General features: G+C 38.1%; 1 protein-coding gene across 4 annotated transcripts in view; it reads right to left on the bottom strand.

Annotated features, from left to right (window-relative positions):
• The window catches only part of KIF2A (kinesin family member 2A), a 44,567-nt gene extending 26,529 nt beyond the window's left edge, over nucleotides 1-18,038 (bottom strand). For 2 of the 4 annotated variants that reach the window (XM_030258255.4, XM_030258258.4), the window contains exons 1-6: nucleotides 17,780-17,980; nucleotides 6,287-6,381; nucleotides 4,944-5,063; nucleotides 4,472-4,526; nucleotides 2,378-2,443; nucleotides 1,672-1,772 (exon numbers count right to left, since the gene is read on the bottom strand). In XM_030258255.4, the coding sequence (XP_030114115.1) occupies nucleotides 1,672-1,772; nucleotides 2,378-2,443; nucleotides 4,472-4,526; nucleotides 4,944-5,063; nucleotides 6,287-6,381; nucleotides 17,780-17,843 (501 nt within the window). In that variant the 5' untranslated portion in view covers nucleotides 17,844-17,980. Of the gene's footprint in view, nucleotides 1-1,671; nucleotides 1,773-2,320; nucleotides 2,444-4,471; nucleotides 4,527-4,943; nucleotides 5,064-6,286; nucleotides 6,382-17,779 lie in introns of all 4 variants that reach the window. The other 2 variants (XM_030258254.4, XM_030258257.4) reach the window with 2 other exon arrangements.
• Nucleotides 18,039-21,244: the final 3,206 nt, after the last annotated feature.

Below are 21,244 nucleotides of genomic sequence, written 5' to 3'. Positions count from 1 at the left end.
TACTCCTGAGTAGCACTTACACAGCAAAGTCCTTTTTTGGTCCTCACCCCATCCCACAAGCAAGGCAGTCAACACAGCCATGACAGCTGACCCCACAACACAGACACAGAAGATGACCCATCCTTATACCTGGAGCAATCAATACCAGAGTGAATGTACATGTAAGAGACCATGCATGGAGCACCAGTAAGCTGAGCCTGAGCCTACCCTGTTTTCTGCAAAACTGATTGAACAACTTCCTGTCACTTCTCCCTGCAAATACCTGTTTTACAACACATCAGGACATGCTGCTGATGCCAAATATAGCCAGCTCTGGTGCTCAGACCCTATTAAGTTTTGCATTGCTACCTATACATGATACAAAATTTCTGAATCACAGCTGGTTGTGTACACGGTGTAGGCACTCTCAGAAAGCACTGGGTTGGGGTTACTAAACTGAAAGGGAGTCTGCTCATTCTCTGCACTGGTGACACAGTCAATCCTCACCTCAGAAAAAAACTGTGTCCTGGTGATCAGAAGTTGACTGTACCTTGATGTCATTCACTCTTACTACAGTGAACTAAAAACTGCTGACAGTAAGTCTTCACAAAATGTTTCTTTATAACATTCAGAAAAGAGTATTTATTATCATGGAGGAAGGATTTACCTAATATTATTCAAGCCCAGTTTAAAGATCTTGCACAATAGAAGTCAGGGCTTGATGAATTATTGCTGCATTTCAAAACACCTTCCTCACACAAAAGTTTAAGACTTAGATGCAGGAGAAGTGTTTACAAGAGCAACAAAAAGAAAATTTTACAAGTAACACCACTTCAAAGTATTTTAATATATAAAGCCAAAAATGGTCATTCCTCACACATAAAGACGTACTAATGTTTCATGTAAACAGATGTAAATTATAAACCACAAATTTAACATGGGTGATTTTAGGTCAACTTGGAAATATCATTAAACCATGAAAAGTAAATTGTATGAATGATTTACTTGATGGTGGCAAATCCCATGTCAGCAGCAGACTGTGTACTATCTCTTTAGAGACTAAGACATATGCATACAGCTGCCAACAAGATTAGCTCCTAGCTTTGCTAAAGCTTTTTACACCATTGTGACAGAAAATCATTTAATATTAAGAGATTTTTCTCAAAGGATTAGCTGCTTCATTCATTTCACACAAGTTTTTAACAACTTGTTACCAAGCTGCTTGCACGATGAAATTACAAATCTACAGACTAGTTTAAAGAAAGAAACATTAGAAGTCACTGTTAAAACTTGAGCCTCAAACAGACTATAAAGCATCAAAGATTATAATGAATAATTTATCATGACGTTGTATTACCTCCTGTAGAACAGACCGCTCTAAAAGTCAAAAGGTTGGTTATTGTCAAAAATATATTTTCCCTAAGAAATAGCTATGATCAGTAGTTGTTCTCTAAAGAACATGCAGCAATTGAAAGCAAAGATTTCTGTAACAAAGAGGGGGAAAACCATCTAAAATAGTCATGAGAGCAATCCTACCAAACATCAAAATATTTGTCAAATCTTAATTTGACAAATTTGACACTTAATTTCAAGACTACCACAAAAATAAAAATTATTAAAGACCGAAAAGAGCATAATTTTGCAGATTTCTCTTGCTGATGTATGATTTCCAGTTGAGATAAAAATACTAACCTGAGCTCTCTTTTCTCTAAGTTCCTGCTGCTGTAGCCGTCTTTTTTCACGCTTCTCTTGCAATTTTTCAACCTCTTTTACACAGTTAGATTTTCTACGTGCTTAAAGAAAAAGATACAATTTAAAAATACTTTCCATATTTACACTGTATAGTCAATTAAATTAATGTATCAATAATTAGAATTCATCAACTATCAACCATATTTTCAAGCAAATCTGATTAGTATAGAGTCATTATGGCATTTAAATTTCTAAAATGCATACAATTTATTAAAAAAATTATATGGGAATGGGACAATAATTACACCAACAAAAATATATGACCTTAAAAAATATTTGGACAGATACATGTGATCTCTTGGTTTGAATTAAAAGTAAGCCCAGACAAATTAAAAAAAAATTGGTAAAAAAAAAGCTAAATATTACCCCCATGGTTAAAAGAAAACAAAGAAGAAACAAATTCCGAATACTAGTACAATTATGACAAAAATTAATATATGTTTAGGCACAGCTTTCTGAAAAGCTCCTCAAGGAAGCTCACAGACAACTGAGCATGTAGACCATTTGGTCATATGGATAACAACATAATCCAAGAGAATGTACATGTAATCCCCAGAATGAATGAGTCCTTGATACATGGTTTACATACAAGGGGGTCCAAATTCCTTTTTTGCAGCTTGAACTGGAGATATATCTGAAACAGTACCATTCTGTTGAGAGGAGGAAGACTGCTCAGGAAGCTGAGTAGGTCGTGAACGTGCAGAAGCAACCACTGCAAAGGAAAAGCAAAAAGCTCATCTGGATATGGAGGAGTAGCCTTTCTACCCATTTCTGAAATTCTTTGTTAAGACGAGGTAAAATGAGGCCCCTTTCTAAACACAACAATATACTGGATGAAGAGGAGCAATACTCATGGAAAGTCTATTAATAAAAACATCTGGTATGCAGACTTTTTTATCCTAATGCTGTAATACATTATTATTAAGTACCAATGCTGCATGTGCATATTTTTAAATCCTGCAAAATTAGTACAACTTACATATATGCACAGAATGAATCACTTACTTGGAGATACACAGTCCTGAAGCATAAAGTGTTTCAATTTTATTTATATTGTAATCATATCCAAAAAACTAGTAAGAAATTAAGCCCCACCGTTTCACATTCTCTAGATTGTACAAAATGTCCTCATCCCATTAAGCCTATGATCACTGGAGGAGCAAAGCAGAAAAAATTAAAGCCACTGAAGTGCAGCACAATCTGTAAATAGAAGACAAAAGCCTTTTTGCCTCTATACCAGAAGGGATACAGATACAATCAATATGTCTAAACTTATGCATTCAATCTGTATGTGCTAAGAATGCCAGCTTCTGAAGAGGCTGTGATGTCTTTTTCCAGTGAATGCAGTGGGAGTGGTGAGCATACAAGCCTGTATGATAGAGCTGAATGCTTTAAATTGTATTTCAATAGTTGCTTCGATCAGCTCTGCTTCAGCTGGCCCATTTCCTGCACACACAAACAGAGTGTGTCACAAGAGTACTAAAGTGAAGGTATCAGCTTTGATCAGTTGCCAGAGATGAGACTCCAAGTGAAGGCCAGCACTCTGTACACCACAGAAACAACTACAGAAACACGTTTTGAACAGGACAAGACAAATGCCATCATTCCACATATCATAGGAGACTTAGCTTATAGTATAAATTGACTCGACAAAATAAGACAGTGTGCTGAGAAAAGCTAAATTATAAGGCCAAAAAGAAAAATATTTAGGCCAACAGTAAGGCAAGGCACACAGTAAAATACAAGTTACAGGGTTGTTTCAAACTAAACAGATAATTTACTACAAATGACAAAATGTATGGATGTGAGGATACCCAACAACCAGTAAGACATCTCATACTTAAACCAAACCAGATAGGAAAAAAACCCCAAAACACTCTTGTATTTTCAATCTGCTTAATACCCCCAGAGCCAAACGGCAGAAGGGCAAAAATGGTCCCTATCAGAAGAGTCTGATCACTTGCAAGCCTACTTGTTTTCTATGTTTAAACAGATGGACTGGAATCTAGTCTGAAGAAATATTAGTAAATTAATGTTTGGAAGAAAAATCATCATCATCACCATCATCAGTACAAGTCAGTTATGTTGAATGTAGGGGAGAAAATGAAAACAATAAGCAGTAACTATTCTTCCACACGTTATACATGTATTTTATCTGTATTCATCCAATACATACTTTTCACCTATTCTGTGGTATTTCAGCATTTTTTTTCAGGTTTTTTCACTATTAACTGTAGAGTGACAAAAAGATCTGTAGGACTTAAGTATTCTTATATTCTTATGACTGTTCACACACAGACCCCTACAAAACAACAGGCTGTTAGCAAAATTAACTAAAAATTTGAAAATTTTAAAAATTCAAAGTGCCATACTTAGTGTATATTGAAACACTTAAATAAGCTGAAGACACTTATCTATTAAAAGTCCATGCATGATTTACCAATAATTAATTATTAATTAATTGCATAATTAATTATCTTCAAATTTTTGCACCATCAGTTAATTCAGCTTAACTTTTATAATTGTATATTGCTTAAACTTGCATATAAATATTATTTGTATAGTATGAATTCCTAAGTATACATAGGAATAATTTTAGGAATTATATTCCATATATTTTATATTTCACAGGTCTATATACCAAATGAAAAATGCAAAACTATTGGAATACTAGATAAACAGGAGGTTAAAATGTTAGCATATTTTTTACTTCATTGAAATGGAAAGAGATAACTTTTACCTCTAGCATCTCTGGCAGGAGGGTCATTCTTGGAAGGTAACACAGCTCGTTGACTCTATAAAGAAAGAAGTCTCTCTTATTTGATCACCATATTACTGGAAGCATAAACTGCAGCCCCACCTCTGCTTCTTTCCAGTGAATAAAAATAACACAACATCAACAAAAGAGATTTTATTGCTGCCAAATCCCACCAGGAGAAGTGAAGGGGTGAAGGCTGATTGAGCTGTTCCAAAACCTTTTCTTTATCCTTCATTAAGACATTTAGTTATACAAATATTAGGTCCCAACCACCTCTCTGCCAAACCTGCTCTTAAAAAAAAAAATTAAATCCCTATTCACCACAGGAAAAAGAACAGAACTCTGTTATGAAATAGCACCACACGCACAAAAGTTAAGTTAAAAATTCTAGCATAACATCATGTATAGAGCTACTGTAAAGTTACCAAGAACATATTACATAGATATTACCAACCTTCACAACTTTGTTTACTTTGGATGATGTAGCAGGTGGTGGTACTGTCTCTGGGCTGGGCTCAATATCTTCATCAGGTGCAAGATCTGGGTTAAGTGAAAATATACTCTCTAAATCAATCTGTGAAAAAGAGTAAAACACATTAATGACAATTGACATAAATCCTCTCTTTATCTCCTGTTATGTTCGACAATAAACAGTAATTATATTTAGTGTTTTTACCCCACAATTTGTTCATGCTAAGATCTGAATAATTTTCTTTTCATTAAAAATAGACTAATCTTTGGTCTTTATATTATTTGAAAACACATCATTCAGTAAAGGGATGAATTAAAAATTACCAATAGATAGTATAATTTTGTAAGGTGATCAAACTAAAAGAGAAGCAGCTATGGTAATTTGACAATTACTGCAATATATATAAGACATTCTGTAACATAAACAGGAGATCTCAGTTATCTTAACTTTCCCAGACAGTGCAAGAGAAATAAATTGCAAAGGCCCAAAAAAATCAAACCATAGTTCAAACCATGTTAAATTTATCATAGTTTTTTTTTTTTTTTTCTTTTAAAGTATGACTGACTGTCATTCAAACTGCTATAAAATGTAAGGGAAGAGGGGCAGGATCTTAAAAATATGATTTTATAAAAATGCTGATGAGCTTCGGTCTCTATAGACTTCTATTTCTCTTTGCTGAAGCTTTCAAAGACCTCACTGTATAGATTCTGCGTGTCTTCAGCTGATGAAATCTCCAGGACTTTCTCATAGCTTTTTTATTTTTTCCCGTGTTTTCACAAAAGCAGTAAAATATAAAATGCAATCATTTCTGATATGCTTCTCCAAACTGAAACTGCTTAACATGGTCCAAAATTTAAAGGAAGATGCGGTAGGAAAGTGTTACACAAAAAGACACAGTTTCACAACTACAGCAAGGCTGGAAAATTGCTGCCAAGAATAAGTGAATAAGCAAACAAACTGGCAGTTAAATTCCTCAAGAATACAGACAAGAAAATTTCTAGTCTAGCTCTCCCACTAGTTTCCTGTCTGAATTGTGTATCATTCTCCCTCTTAAAATTTTGATTTTTCTGCTTGTTGAAACTGGACAACAAAGTCAGCCTCTGTAATCTGGTTCAAAATCAACAGATGAAAACAACTGCCTAAACAGAGCTCAGGAATTCAAATTTACAACAGAAAACAATCTGCTCAACACATTCTGCACAAAACAGTAACCAAAGAATCATAAGTAAATTACGATTTATGTCTCATTTTTGTTTCCAGCGCAAATTCCAAGCAATATTCACATAGATTACACATTTTTAAAAGTTCTAAATAAATAAGCTTACCTCTTTCCCTTTAGTATCCCCATTTTCAATCCATTCAACAGTTACACTTTCATTATCTTCATTTAGGGATGTTACCATAGCTTCGTGAATTCGGCCTAGAAAGCAAACACAAGGTGATAATTTGTTAACTGGTGGAAAAAAATTTCCAGAATATATTTTCATCCCTGCGCTTACTCATACAGAGAGATGTAGGAAGAAGATGGTTGAAAAAAATGAGGTGATAAATAGAAGGTGACTGTAGGCCACTCAGTGTGAAGTAGCTCAGACCTGATCCACCAGTGGAGGCTCTAATGGGACAGTGAGCACCCAAGTGAAAAGCACAAGGAACAGAAAATTGAGAGGTAAGTAAACAGAGCTTCTCAGGAAAACCACATCCTTGACAACAGGAAACTCCAATACCAGAAGATTCCCACAGGTGCTAAAGGCACCTTAGGTGCACTTCACAAAGGCTTGTTTGTCCCCACTTCTAGGCTGATACAACATCAGACATCTCAACATTTACCTCTGAAATTGTGTCATGATACTCATTTTTTATAGGCAACAATCAGGGGGTAGTCCAACTAAAGCTGCCTGGAACAACACAAACCATTATTTTAGAAGGAGCTACTTACACAGAATGATGAGCTTGAGTTAAGATGCTTTTGCATTGACTTCTCCAGTGTAAGACCCAAAGGTAGTAACGCCCCACAGAGTAAGATAAAACAAGTAAATTTTCAGTAGGAATAATGATTTTTCTTCTAAAATATACAGTACATTGCATTTTTATGGCCTCTTTCCTATGCACAGTACAGAAAAGCAACTGGAAGAGCAGGACAACCATGCACTGACACAAAAGGATCACGACCCAAGTGTCACATTGATTTCACATCCATGCTTTGCCCTAAAGTATCAAGAACTGAGGTTTCTAAAGAACACAAATCCAAAGCAACTGCTCCTTGCACACCCTCCTGTAATGAGGTCCATACTATGAAGAAGTAATCCTTTGCCCCACCTGCCACAAGCCACCCCCTAGGACTATGTGCAGCTCCCAAAGCATGAGTGATTATCCTGGAGCAGTTGCGCATGTGCTGCTGCTGCTGCTGCTGGGCACCTACTGAGGGTAAAATGCAGCGCGATCAGCACACATGCTTGTCTGGGCCTTCTCTGCCTTGCACTTTTTCTTCTTTTCTAAAGCTATTCGTCCCACAAATCCCCTTTAGTTTTCTGCCCTGCTGATTGTTTCAACTTTTTGTTTTATCTACGTTAGTCACAATTTGACAGTTTTCCAAAAACAAACAAATAAAGGGTTTTTACAGTCTAAGCCTTCTAGGGCCTGCAGAGGGACAGAAAGAAAGAAAAACCTTGAATGATACCCCAAATTATCTCAGCTAACAGTGAGAGTAACAAATGTATACCTTAATACTACTTCTCTTACAAAGGCTACTTAAACATTCACATCTAGTTAAGATTCAGTAAGAAGGGAGAATACAGAGAAGCATCACGGAAGGCAACAGTAAATCCCTGTACTGTCTCACAGTATGTGCAGGAAGAGACTAGCTGCAGCTCAGGCAAGGTGTAACACTCAGGAACTTTCAGAGCAGTCGGCAGCCCTGGGCAGCATCACCTTCACATCTGCAGCACTCACCTCACCGGCAACACATATAACATATGCATTTACAGCCTCCACTCTTCTCATGGCCCAAAGCATAACAGTCACTCCCACAGTAAAGCAAGTTAAGTAGTTTTTTTTAACATTCTAAATAAAAAGCCTCCCCTTTTTGCTTCACCTAAATTTCTGTCCTCTGGCATTCTCTTGTTTTTACTTCCCAGTCCCATGCTTTTTCTGAACAAACCCTTCCATCTGGGCTTCCTGAGCACCATTCTCACCATCCTGCATATACCTCTCCATTAATATTTTGGCATTTAATAACCTCTAGGGACTTAATTTTGTGCAAAAACACTGTTGTAGAGCTGTTTCAATGAGCTGTCTGGTCCTTCAGCAAAGTAGCAACAGAAGCTGCTGTCTTCCTCTAGTAATGCCACTCCTGCCTCTTCTGCAAAGTGTGCTGAGATCAGGCTGCAAGGACATAAAAACTCTGGGAACTGGGAGTTTAAGCTTACATTGGTATAATCTTCTGCTGTTTTTTTAAGGCCTGGCCCAGCTGTCAATTCAGAATCAAGAGAAAAACTGTTGTAGTAAGTCAGCTCAAACTCCATTTTCTTCATGCAGGAGAAGCCCAATCTTTATTCTATAGGTCATATTTTATAGGATTATCAGAAAGCACTGTGTCAGATCTTATTGGCTGACAATACACTCACACTTAGTTCATTGGTCAGTACATGGTATTTTGAATATCTATCAAACTTCTGTATTTTTAATTAGCTTAGATACTGTTTCTACTGATTCTCATGAGACAGATCCCTTCTTATTACAGATGACCTTGTTTTTCGAATAGTTTGTTGTGTTAATGAACTCTCACTCCCAAGTTTGCTTTGCCTGGGAACTTGCAAGCTATTGTTAGCTGAAGCAGCACAGCCTAATCCATATTTTATAAGACCTTTCTTTTATAACATCCTTTACCTGTCTGCAACAGAATACAATGTATTTTATACAATATCTGTTTAGTAAAACATATTCAATACAATATTCCAATAATACTTAGTATGTTAGCAAATTTTTAGAACTTTGAAGAAAACCACTATTGGCAGCTGAAACCTCTGACACTGTCACCGACTATTCAGCTGCAAATAGTCACAGAGCCTACTATGTGTTTCTGTGTTGTTACTTCTGACAGAGAATAAGCAATACTTAAAAAAGGTTTCATCTTTGTCATAATGACTGAGATCAAAGCAGGCTGATGAATGAACAGAAAATACCCCACACTCTTAACAAACACAGTAAGCCAGCATGCCATAACAAAAGAATCACAATTAATCTTCCATCTCTGTGCCAGATTTCATCCCTTCCCTGGCCAAGAAAGTCAGGGCTGAAAAAAACCCCACAAAAACCCACATAGTAACAAAAATAAAAGTTATGTCCATCTTCCAAATACTCTGAGCTTAAACTGAGAAAATGTTCACCACAGTATTTAAACGGCAATGTACTCATACAATTTGTTCCTAAAAATTCTTTGTGCTACTAAAAGTTTTCATGTTATTGAAGGGCCAGATAAAGCATTTACATTTTTACAATTGCCTCTTGCTCTCTGGAAACAGTATTCAATTATATTTTTCTAGTACACAGCTGAATACAGCAGCTGGGAAATTCAGGAATGCCAGCAACCAATTAGGCTGGCATAAACCTCGTCTAGCATATAAAGCAAGACCAAGCTACAAATGCTAAAGCATAGGAGCCAATCGGCAGAGAGTGTTCTAATGCAACGACCCTAATTTCTAATGCACTTTCAAGAGCTGGTATCAAAATTTGACATGTAAGCATGTAAACAAGAACCGGCATTATAAGCTGAAGAAGCAGCAAGTCAAGAAGATGCACCTTAAAACCAAGAGAATTAGAGCTGATACAACAACTCTTCACTTGGCATTTCCTTAATTTCTAGTGCCTCTCCTCACATGATTAGAATTCAGATCACAAGCAACTTTCTTTTTCTGAGAAGTTGTTCCATTTCTGTAATGGAACATTTCTGTAGGGCTCCCTGTCACAGCAACAAGCCTGTCTGGGTTTAAGATATTCTCAGGCACCTGCTATGACTTGTCCTTTTCAGAGCCAGGAGTTGGGAATAAATAATCCTGACAGGTCCCTTCTAACTCAGCATACTCTACGATTCTACGAGTCTCAAAACTAATGGAGAAGTTATTTGAAAACACAATTATTTGGGTAAGTATGTTCTGTCATACAGCATGTGATATCTGGCTAATCTCTAGTGACATGAAAATACTGCTGCCAGCACAGCAGTACAACAGAAAAATGTGTTGCCAACACTTTACAATTACCTTAAATACACAGACATTACAATATTCTCACTCCAATCAAGTGAAAAAAAACAATTCCCTATTCCCTTTCTTCCTAGCCATCTGATAAACATTTGACAAACAGAAGGAAGCAAGCATACTGATCTATAGACATACAATTTAAATATCCTCTATTGTGAAAGTTCTTATGGCAGCTAGCACATAAAGGTTCAGGAAGAGTAGTGAAAGCAAATAACCAGGGCTAAATCAAACATTTAAATTAACTCTTAGCCTAGGTAGCAGTTTTTGACACAGTAAGAGAATAACGTTGATAATGCACTCATGCTTTGGTTGTTGCTAGTTAGTGTTTACCCCAAATCAAGGACATATTAGTGTCCCATGCTCTGCCAGTGAGTAGGTGCACAAGAGCCTGGGAGGAAGCATAACCAGGAGATTTGACCTGAACTAGCTAAAGGGATACTCTTTATTTTTACAATACCATGTAGGGAAGGACTAGGGTAACAGCCTTCGACTCATAGAGAGCCTTCAACTCATAGAGTTGGTTTAGACTAGATATTCAGAAAACATTATTTATTGTGAGGGTGGTGAGGCACTGAAAATGACTGTTGAAAGAAGCTGTGAATGCCCCAACCCTGGAAGCTTTTAAGGTCAGACTGGATAGGGCTCTGAGCAACCAGGTATAGTAAAAGACCAATAGCAAGAGTGATGAGATGTTGGTAGTGGAAAAATTTTTGGGTCCTTTTCAACCCAAATCATTCTATGATCCTGTTACTCCATATCTAGACCAGTGTATAAACTGGGCGAGTTGGCTGGGAGGGTCCAATTCACTGCACAGGGACTGTCTGCATACTGGTCAGCAGGTGGTGAGACCTTGTTCTGTGTATCACTTGGCTTTTTTGGCATTTTGTTTCTCTCTCTCTTTCCCTTTTCATTACAATTATGTTACTAATTTTACCACTACCACTATTACTATTATTATTCAATCATTAAACTGTTCTTTTTTCAACCTACAGTTTTCATTTTTTTTTTCCTAATTCTCCTCCCCATCCCACCAGGGGTGGAGGTGTATGGACTGAGCAAACAGGACAGTGGTACTTAGTTGCTGGCTGGTATTAAACCTAGCCAGTCTTTCAAACAGCATTTGGGTTAAGTGGTTGTTAAAATTTGCTTAGTAACAGAATTTAAGATTGTGGTGGATTAAAATAGTTTGGTGAATATCATCTGCAAAAGATTGACATGATTTGGCCAGTCTTTTCCCTCTCTTTCTTCCTTATTAATTTTTGTTTGTTATTTGAATAAATGGCCAAGACCTTCTTTTGAGGGTTTTCTCTACTTTCTCTGAAGCTAATCATACCTGCCTAAAAACAACAGCTTCCTACATCACGCAGAAAATTTTTAACAGCATCTTCTAGAGATATTTTCAAAATTATACCCTCTGCTTTTCATGACCCATCCCATCAAACAGTTTGTTGTTTGTTGAAGTTTTTTATTCCCTTTACTCATGAAATTATATTTAGTAAGAACATGTACAGTTACTTAATTCATTACAGAGCTGCCAACTGTTACTCCAGTTCAAAAGTGAGAAGACTTCATTCCCATGCAAGTTTAAAGCTTGTATTTTAGCTTAACAAGGTTCTAAAAATTCAAATCAACAAGAAAACTTTTAGTAGTATTTTAATTCTTCTGTGTTTGATGAAAGCTTATCATAACTTAAAAATCATCTGGTTGTGATTAAAATATTGACATTAGTCACCACCACCTGAAATCCTATTGTACTAAGATGCCAAAATTTACATTGAAATACAAATAATAAAAATACAGATGTACAAGAAAACATAACCCAAAGTGGAATTAGAATTTTTGAGTATTCAAAAACCTAAGTGTTCCTGTGCTTTCAAGCTGAATTTGCTTCCACTGCCCTCTTCCTACAGCCAGAGATCCTCATTAGCACATCACTATGCAGTCCTACACCTCTATGAATGAAGCACTTCTACAGATCAGTTGTGCAAACAACTACAGATCATCTGGAAATACTCCTCAAACTCCATATATAGTTTAGCCACAGAACAGAAGTAATACATTTTAGTGACTGCAAAATGTGCAGACCTGTGCAACTAAATTTCTAGAGCCAAACTTTGCAAGGGCACAAGAAGGCAGCACACCATGCTTCAAAGAGAAAGTTTTAGACAAAGTCCACTGTCTATCTCCCTCCACCCACACATCCAGTGTACTTGTCCACTGAAGGCAATTCCTAAATACACAATTCTGTAATTAACAGAAAAGACTAAAAATACACTTCTGATATCTGGGATATCTGTAAGTGCCTGATAAGAGCCAAGAGAACATCAAAGTTAGAAAACCTGTCACAGCTACAATGAGATTTCTGGTAACTTGAAAGTAAATAACATTCCAGTAGATTAACAGAATTACCATATACTCCTAAAAATGAAAACAAAGTAAAAGACTTTTTGTGATCGACAAGTCACTTTGTTACTGACTGAGATTGTCCAGTTAGTTTTACATGGTGCTGGTGTTACATCACTTGCAGAAAATGCAGCAGATTGTCCCCTTTAGAAGCCTGGGAAACCCCAAAGCAGCTTATGCCTGATGGAACAATAACGGCCACTAAATAAAAACTAAGCTACTCTGAAAGTATGTTTATTTGAATGAAGCAAAGTAAAAAAATCTACTACCACAGCCAAGCCTTTGAAGTAACAAAATCCCTCATCCATCTTTCAAGAGTCAAAATACAGTATCAAATCCAGTGTTTCTAAACAAGATACAATCTAAAACAAAACAAAAAAAAAAAAAAAAAAAAAAGGCAAAAGGAAAATATTGATCAAGCAGCTTACTTAAATTTAATTGATAATTCACATTTTTGAAAACCATCATTAAAAGTTTTGGTTAGACGCAGTTTTACAGGGTTGTCTTTAAGAGCCATTACCTACTCTTTTTAAGCAATTCTAAAATTAACTTGGGTTCCTAGCAACAAGAAACAACTGAATTAGACAGTAATAGTAGAGTTATCAGAAGTCTTCTAAACATGTGCTGTTCATCTAAATGGTTCACTACACACATTAACATTAAAAAAAGCACACAAGCATAGTCTGATAAATTAATACTCTTATCAAGGAAAGGTAAATCCGATGCATTTTTACACACAGCTTAACTGCCTTTTGTCTAACAAATGTAAAACCTAGTTTTATATATTGAGCAATGACCAAATTCAAATGCAGCAAAATTAGCTTTGCAGAACACTTTTTAATGAGGAAATGGCAATGCCATCTTTGTAACACTCTCCCTGAGAACTACTGCCCACTGCTGCACCATTTCCCTGGAGCAATTACCAGGCACAGAGAATCCTGGCACAAGAGACCAACATCAAGCCCCCTGTTCTGCCTCCACAGGGGGCTCCATGTCAGGAAAGCATTTAACAATGTGTAATTCACTGACTTCTATCAAGTCAATAGTATGTGAATGTTCTAAGGTCAAAATTGACCTTATCATGATTCCTTTTGGGGATATGAACAAAGAACGTTTCCAAGTTATCAGACACAGACAACACTCTCATGGCTAAACTCTTAATACAGAATTCAAAGGATCCCTTTACAGAAGTCAAAGGTGTAGGAAAAGCATGACAATCACCCATCTATACATGTATTTGGGACACAACAGAAAATACAAACCGTTCAATTCTTTAAATGAAAATTTTAAAAAAATTGTACCCACAAGCAATACAAAACTTTAAATGTTTTTAGGAAAGGAACTAGAGCAGGAAAATAAAATAGCACATAAAACAACACAATATGAATGGGTTTGAGGATATAGCAGTTTCAGACAATCTCTGTCTAAACCACATATATAAATCATAGTTTTAGTTCCCTGCTGTCCCTTCTTCATTTCCCTACAAGACATCTAACTAAAAGCTAACCCCAGAAAAGCAGGCAGAGAAAAGCAGTCTAAAGTTAAACATCTTAACAGTCAAAAGTAACTGTAGCTAACTTAAGTATGGAAAGTGTTTAACAGTCTTACATAAGTAGGGAAACATCTGCCTAAACACAAGAAAAATTGCTCCAAACACTACAGCTAGGAATATCTGGGTTTTTGTCTATATTCAGCCCAGTATAGAGAGAGAGATTTAAATAAAACCCCAAATACCAAGTCATAGTAAAACCTAAAGGTTTGGAATGTAAAATTACAAGCAAATGTTTTAAAAGGTTGTTAGAAGGATCTTCAAAAACATAAAAAGACTTCTGAAAATATATGAGTCATAAATCTGGAAAACACACACAAGATTTCAAGCAATGAAAAAGAACCATTCCTATATCTGAAAGCTTTTTTGTGTTTTGGAAATAGATTAAGAGATCTAACAGAGAATGTATTGAAGCTACACAAAAATCTTCTATCCTACATCTGGGAATACACACTGAAAACACATACACCTCTAAACAGTTTTATCTATGCTACAGAGGCATAATGAGAAATCTATTATTAAAATCCAATGTCTTATTAAAAAGTCTCAATTTTAAATGACAAATACCATCATGCCTGACCACATATGTATCTTGTATACATTCTCACTACTGGAGAATGTAAAGACTGCTTAGTAGTCCTTACTGCGAACTTCTGTATCTTACTTCTTGTACCACATTAGAAATTTACCTGAATTCTGAAGTTAAAATAAACCTTTAATGTATCAAAAGTAATGAATTATTTTCCTCTATGAAATATACACAACGCAAATAATTATAGGGAACGCACTTTAGTGGTCACCATAGGTTGACCATTGCATTCTCCTCCTGATCCCAAATACTGTCATACAGTGTGGTGAGGAAGACAAGATAACCCAACAAACTATAGGACAGGAAGAAAAGTTGGGAAAAAAAATCCCACTTTATGATATAAGCAGTAAATATTTATAAACAAAGAACCTAAACAGTAACAGAGCAATGAAGTTAATTTACTCCATTCTGTTACCTATTCATCAAACACAAAAAAAAAAAAACAAAAAACATGCAATACTAGCTCCCACATACAGCTCTAAAGACATTAGTGCCAGTAAATAATACTGTATTGAACACATTTATGGAACAAAGATGAGAAGATTCTCTGAAGAATAGGACTCAGCTCTTGTTATTCATCTTGCAAAAGAGCTATTTCCACAAAATGCAGAAGGCCTACATAAATATCTGAGAATCTGTGAGTTACAGTGAAAATTCATGGCTCAATGAAAGCTGAACAAATAAAAAAGTGACTACAAAAAGGAAATAGAAAATTTAACATATCCTCCTGGTCAATTTTTCCAAGGGAAAAAATCTCAAGAAACTTCGGATGTAACAATGAGAACCTATACTGGATAAGCCTAAATGTTGGATTCATTAGCTGGACCAGTAACAGCAGACTTGAAACCATGGGTGTATTCTGGCTATTATGGAACCACAAAAACACACTGTGTCTGTACAGCTTACATAGGGATTAGGTAATTCAGTCAAATGATTTAAATGTGGTAACAATAACCTTAATCATAGGGAACAAATAGATGTATGTCACCAAAGGAAAGAGTAAAAGCACATTACCATTTAAATCTATCCTCAAGAGCTTGTAAAATAGGGTGACTACCCAAACCTGAACAGAAATTTTATAGCATCATTAAACCTTCTCTCCTGCTATAAAATCATTCTTGCTACTGGGAGTTGTACATGAAGATACAAGACTACCCAGAAGACAGAGGATGCTGCCAAACTCTCAACTCTGAGAAACATGAATTTCACAGAAGCGGAGTTTTAAAGAAACAAAGTATAGCCCTGACTGTTGCTAGAATGTAGTCCCATTTGTGTCTCAAGGTGAAAACAGTTACCAAGACGTTTTAGAAGACTAAGGAGCAGGAAGCTCCCAGTTGGTTTTTGGATGGAATGGATTATCCCCTACTATAACTAGTTCCAACTGCTACCAACACAAATGAAGAAAATTCTTAAGTAGGCAATTAAAAACATGACAGCCACAGGCAAGATTTCTTCCTACCTCACATCAGTAAGAGGTTATTTAAACTACAGACTCAGGAAAAGGAGAAACAATTTACAGGTGCCGGTGTATTTTCACCTTTTTCAGTGATGCAGCAAAATACATAAACCAAGAATAGTAATGAAAATAAGTATTGTTATATTTGAGAGTTACCAAAACCACTTCTGATATTAAAAAGTGTGTAGAATCCTACAGCAACAGAGCATTTTCATGCCTGATTTCCAAAGGCATACAAATCAAACAGCAATGTTTCTTAGGAGTTCACATAGACATCAGAAAAAAGTTTTACAAGATACTACTGTGAGGCTTTCTGAAATCCCAGACAGAGATACACAGGACTTATGAAAATAATTGCCAGACCAATCAGAATTTTTCATAAGGGCATCTGGCACAAATTCAGGGGTTGGGTGTAATCCAGTGTCCAGCCAACACCAACCATTATTTTATTGTAGGGCTGAATTGCAGCATGGAACACAAGAAAGACAAGCAGCTTAAGGCTTGTTGACTGCTTTTTTCCTGCCTCATGACAGAACCTGCTAGCTTCAGAGCCTTGGACCTCCACATCTCTCTTCCCTTAGAAACATCTGCTTACTCTTTAGGAAGCTTCTAGATCCCAGGGGGAAAAAAAATCGAAACCACACAGCAACAACAACAAAACCTTTCCAGAAAATCCCAGTAGAACCCCACCCCAGTTTGGCAAGTTGCACAGATCTCAGAGAGGCTGAGAAAAGATCACATATTCCCACTCAAACCCAAGAGCTGAAGCCATGAGTGATCTGCCATTGAGTCAATCAATTCCCATGTCAGTTGTCTGACAAAACCATTGAATTGCTGATATTGGAAGGGACCTCTGCAGATCATCTAGTCCAGCCCTTCTGCCAAAGCAGGGTCACCTACAGCAGGTTACATAAGAACACATCCTGGTGGGCTTTGAATATCTCCAGAAACAAATATGAAGAGTTAGCATCCTAAACCTGTCACACACGCCTCCTTGATTCACATGTATTTTCAGACAGCATCACACATCCTCCCACCAGGAGAAGCTGGGCAAGACAAGAAACACTGGATCCCCAATGGAGAAATTACAACTCACGGGCATAAATAGCAAGTACTCTTCCTACATTTTAATCACAAAGAACATCTGAAATAATAACATCATGCTTTCTGCCAAGTGATGAAAATGTCCAAAGGCATTCTTGACAGGGCATTACCGCTGTGCCATTTTTCAGAGCACCGGAGCAGACAAGTTACCTCTTTCAAACGAAAGGCCTTTCCTCCCTCCCTCTCTCCATCACCTCATCCCCCCCCCTCCGAAGGCCCTCCTACCTCCCTGCTAAAAGCTCGTCCGCTCCCCTCCCACCGACCCACGTCCGAAACCCCACCCCACCCCCGCACCCACGGCCGTCTCGGTGCCGCCCCACCCGTGGGTCCCCGCGGGTCCCGCCGGCCCCGCCCCGGCCCCGCGCACACAATGGGCCCCGCGCGCGCGGCCCCGCCCGGCCGGGATGCGGGGACGGGAGCAGGGGAGGGCGTCGGCGGCCGCCGCCCTCGCGGCCCGCTCACCATCGCTGCGCTTGATCTCCACGTAGATCCCTATCTGGATCTTGCCGAAGTTGGCCGCTGCCATCGCTTCATGAGGCGCACGGGGGAGATCGGAGGCGTTGCCGGCCGGCCGTACCGCGGAGAGGAAGGGAGGCCGTGCACGGCAGAGGCAGCGGCGGCTCTGGCGGCCGCGACGGGCGGGCGGGGAGGAGGAGGCGGAGAGCGGAGAAAAACCCCCGGCCGGTTACAACCGGCGCCGTGGGCGCTCGTGCGCCTGCGCGGCCTCCGCGGCGTCACGGCAGCACGGGCCCGCGGGAGGGGGCGGGGCGCGCGAGCTGCGGCCGCGCGGCGCCCCCGCCCTCGGGCCCCGCCCCTCGCGGCGGGCGCGCGCGGGAGGCGCGGGGCGGGGCCGGGCCCGGCTGCAGTGCCCGCTTCGCCTTGGGGCCTTGCCCCCTGCACACACACACACACACTACATACACCCCGGTCTGCCCTGCAGCACCAGATGGTGGCCGAGCTGCTCTGGAGCCTTAATGTAATAGCTTTAGCTACCTGCTCCCTTATCATGCGGCTCCCATATGCACACTAGAGCAGCTTAGGAGTGGTCATCCTGCCCCCCAGCCTGCCAGCAGCTCTTGTGTCCAAGGAAGGCACGGGGATGTGCTGTGCAGGGCAAACTCTTGGAGTAGATAATCCTTGTGGATCTCTTCCAACTCAGAATATTTCATTAATCTGTGAAGGTCATGCCGTCAGCTGCATCCATCCATCTTGGGAACCTACAGGGAAGCTGGAGAGGGGCTCTTTGTCAGGAACTGTAGTGATAGGACAAGGAATAATAGGTACAAATTGCAAGAGGGGAAATTTAGGTTAGATGTTAGAAAGAAATTCTGTGAGCGTGGTGAGACACTAGAACAGTTACCCAGGGAGGCTGTAGATGATGTCCCAAGCCAGGTACTGATCAAGGCCATGCTGACCAAGGCCTTGAGCCACCTGGTGCAGTCAAATGTGTCTCTGGCTTGTGGAAGAGGTTTTGGAACCAGATGTTCTTTAAGGTCCATTCCAACCCCTTAACATTCTATGACCTTTGCCTCATGCCCTATACAGCTTAAAAAAAAAAAAAACCACAATTCATGTTCCACATTTCCCTATGGTGACTTCATCCCAGGCCCGCCGCTATGTTTCTCCTCCAAGAATGGTTCCTGCCATAATGAATCTGCCCCTGGTTTAAAATAGTCTTTCCTGCACAGCTTCTGGTGACCCTGAGCAGCATCACAATAAACTTCCTAATTACTTGCCAAGCAAAAGCTGGTCTAGTAAAAATGATTCCCCAATCCATACATCAATGACAGCTGACACCCTGCCACACCACTGAGAGCTGTGCCCTGCCAGCCAGCCTGTCACTCTTCTTGCCTCACTTCCCTGCCTCCATTGTCAGTTTCATACTGAAATCAGTATGATACCCAGAAAGTCAGAGTCAAGAAAGCAGGGGTCCCAATTCCTACAACATTTGTACATGTAGAGTAGCAGCTGTGGTGGTACAGCTTTTCCCCACCACACTACAGTCTCAGAAATATCCATTAGGCCTTGATGAATAGCACCTGAGCTAAGCTGTTCTTGAGCTTATCAGAAACACTGTCTGCTCTCAGGAACTTACCTCGTCTAATGAGCTCCTGTGTTTCAATCAATAAGCTTGGAAACTTATTTTTATTGCCTGAAAGACAACCCAAGAAAAACATTTTTGTCATTGAACCTTCAAGGAAAGTTTCAGGCTTTAATTTTGGCCAGGATGGAGAATTGCTGTGTTTATTTTCCTGTGACTCAGTGCAGAGTGGTCGTGAGACTCTTGGTGCTCACCTGCACTGTTTTATCTATTATTAGCTTGTTTTAAGCCTACCTGATGTTTTATATAATGTGAAAATAAAAGCATTCAGGTTCTCAGGTCAGATGCAAATAATGGAAAAGCTACTCATTTGTAAAAATTGAAAAAGAAATTAGATATTATTTTTCATATTATTTGCTATGTGTACTCCATCAATCTTAACATATGAGCAGTAAACTATATATGCTTTTCTGGAAAGTTGTTTGACTCCTGTCATTGCAGAAAGATGACTATTTTTACAAACAAATCATCCCACTGAGAAAACAAAAGCGTTTCCTGGAAAAATACACACCTTAAGTGTTTACAAAATCAGGTTATACTCTAAATTAAACTAGTCTTTTTTGTTATTGTATTGAAATACACAAAGAAGCATTCATAGAGCAAGTCACCAAAGCCCAGAAAATTTCTTGTTTATGCCTGGAAAATGAACAGTGCTAACAGTAAATAAATGCAAAATATTTCAAATATATGACCAAGCATTATAGGAAATTGTCTTAAGAAATTAAAGATTCCTAACTGGTTGCGGTTTTGTAAGAACACATTTTTAATTGAGGTAAAGGAAAATTTTATTATATAGAATATAACATTTTATTGGCTCTCAAGACTTTGACTGCTGTTGGATTAGTCATCCAAAATACTGGAAAATGATCATGCATCAGTTATATTTCAACAGTTAGCAGGAATTCTTTGGTCTTTAACAAACACTAACATCTGCTTGCATTTCACACAGACACAATCATATTAATTAAAAATTAAAATTTACTGTATTTCAATATAAAATTTGAATAACTCTACCTACTTAATAACTTAGAAGTAACTTATTATTAAGTATTTTAACTATTTCACAGCACTTGTGAACAAATAGGATTAATCAGCATACATATTTATAATCATACTGATGTGAAATTACTTATTTTTAAAGCTCAAATTGAAAATATATTTCTATTTCCATTAACACATCTGGTATCAAATGTGTAAACAGGGCAGCCAATAGTTAGGTTAAAGGAACATGTGGTCACTTGTAAAAGATTTAAAAAGTAAACCAACATATCTATCATATAGAAATAAATTTTAAAACCAGATGTTATACAACTATATCTTCTCAGGTCATCATGAAAATTTATTACCAAAAAATGCATATTTAATAGTAATAGATGATTTTTTTTTCACTTAAGGTTAAGAAAGGTTCAGAAGAGACCAAACTAGTCTGACATCCCCATTTCCCACTTAGACTGATAGACTCGTCTTGTCCACTTCAGTACCTTGGTGAAACCAGTTTAGCTGAGCTGTGTCTCGGGTCCCTTCTTGTTCTTTTTTTCCTTTTAAGCATCTTTTCATCTGTATTGTATCACTGTTTAAAGCTACCCCCTGACGTACACAGAACTTCCTGAGTAATTGCACTATACAAGAGTGTCAGAAACTAATAAAAAGAGAACTGCCTTACTTGAAGATAAAATACTTCAATGTATTTCCCACTGCATTACAATATATAAAAATCTGATATTGATGTAACTACCTCTGAACAGTGAACTACTGTAACATTAACAATTTTTCATAGCTGCCTTATCTGAGAGTCAAAATATTTTCAACTGGACACTCAAAGCTTA

The sequence above is a fragment of the Taeniopygia guttata genome, chromosome Z (assembly GCF_048771995.1).
Source record: "Taeniopygia guttata chromosome Z, bTaeGut7.mat, whole genome shotgun sequence".
In the NCBI taxonomy this organism is placed as follows: Eukaryota; Metazoa; Chordata; class Aves; order Passeriformes; family Estrildidae; genus Taeniopygia; species Taeniopygia guttata.
This window is presented reverse-complemented; position numbering and strand designations above follow the sequence as displayed.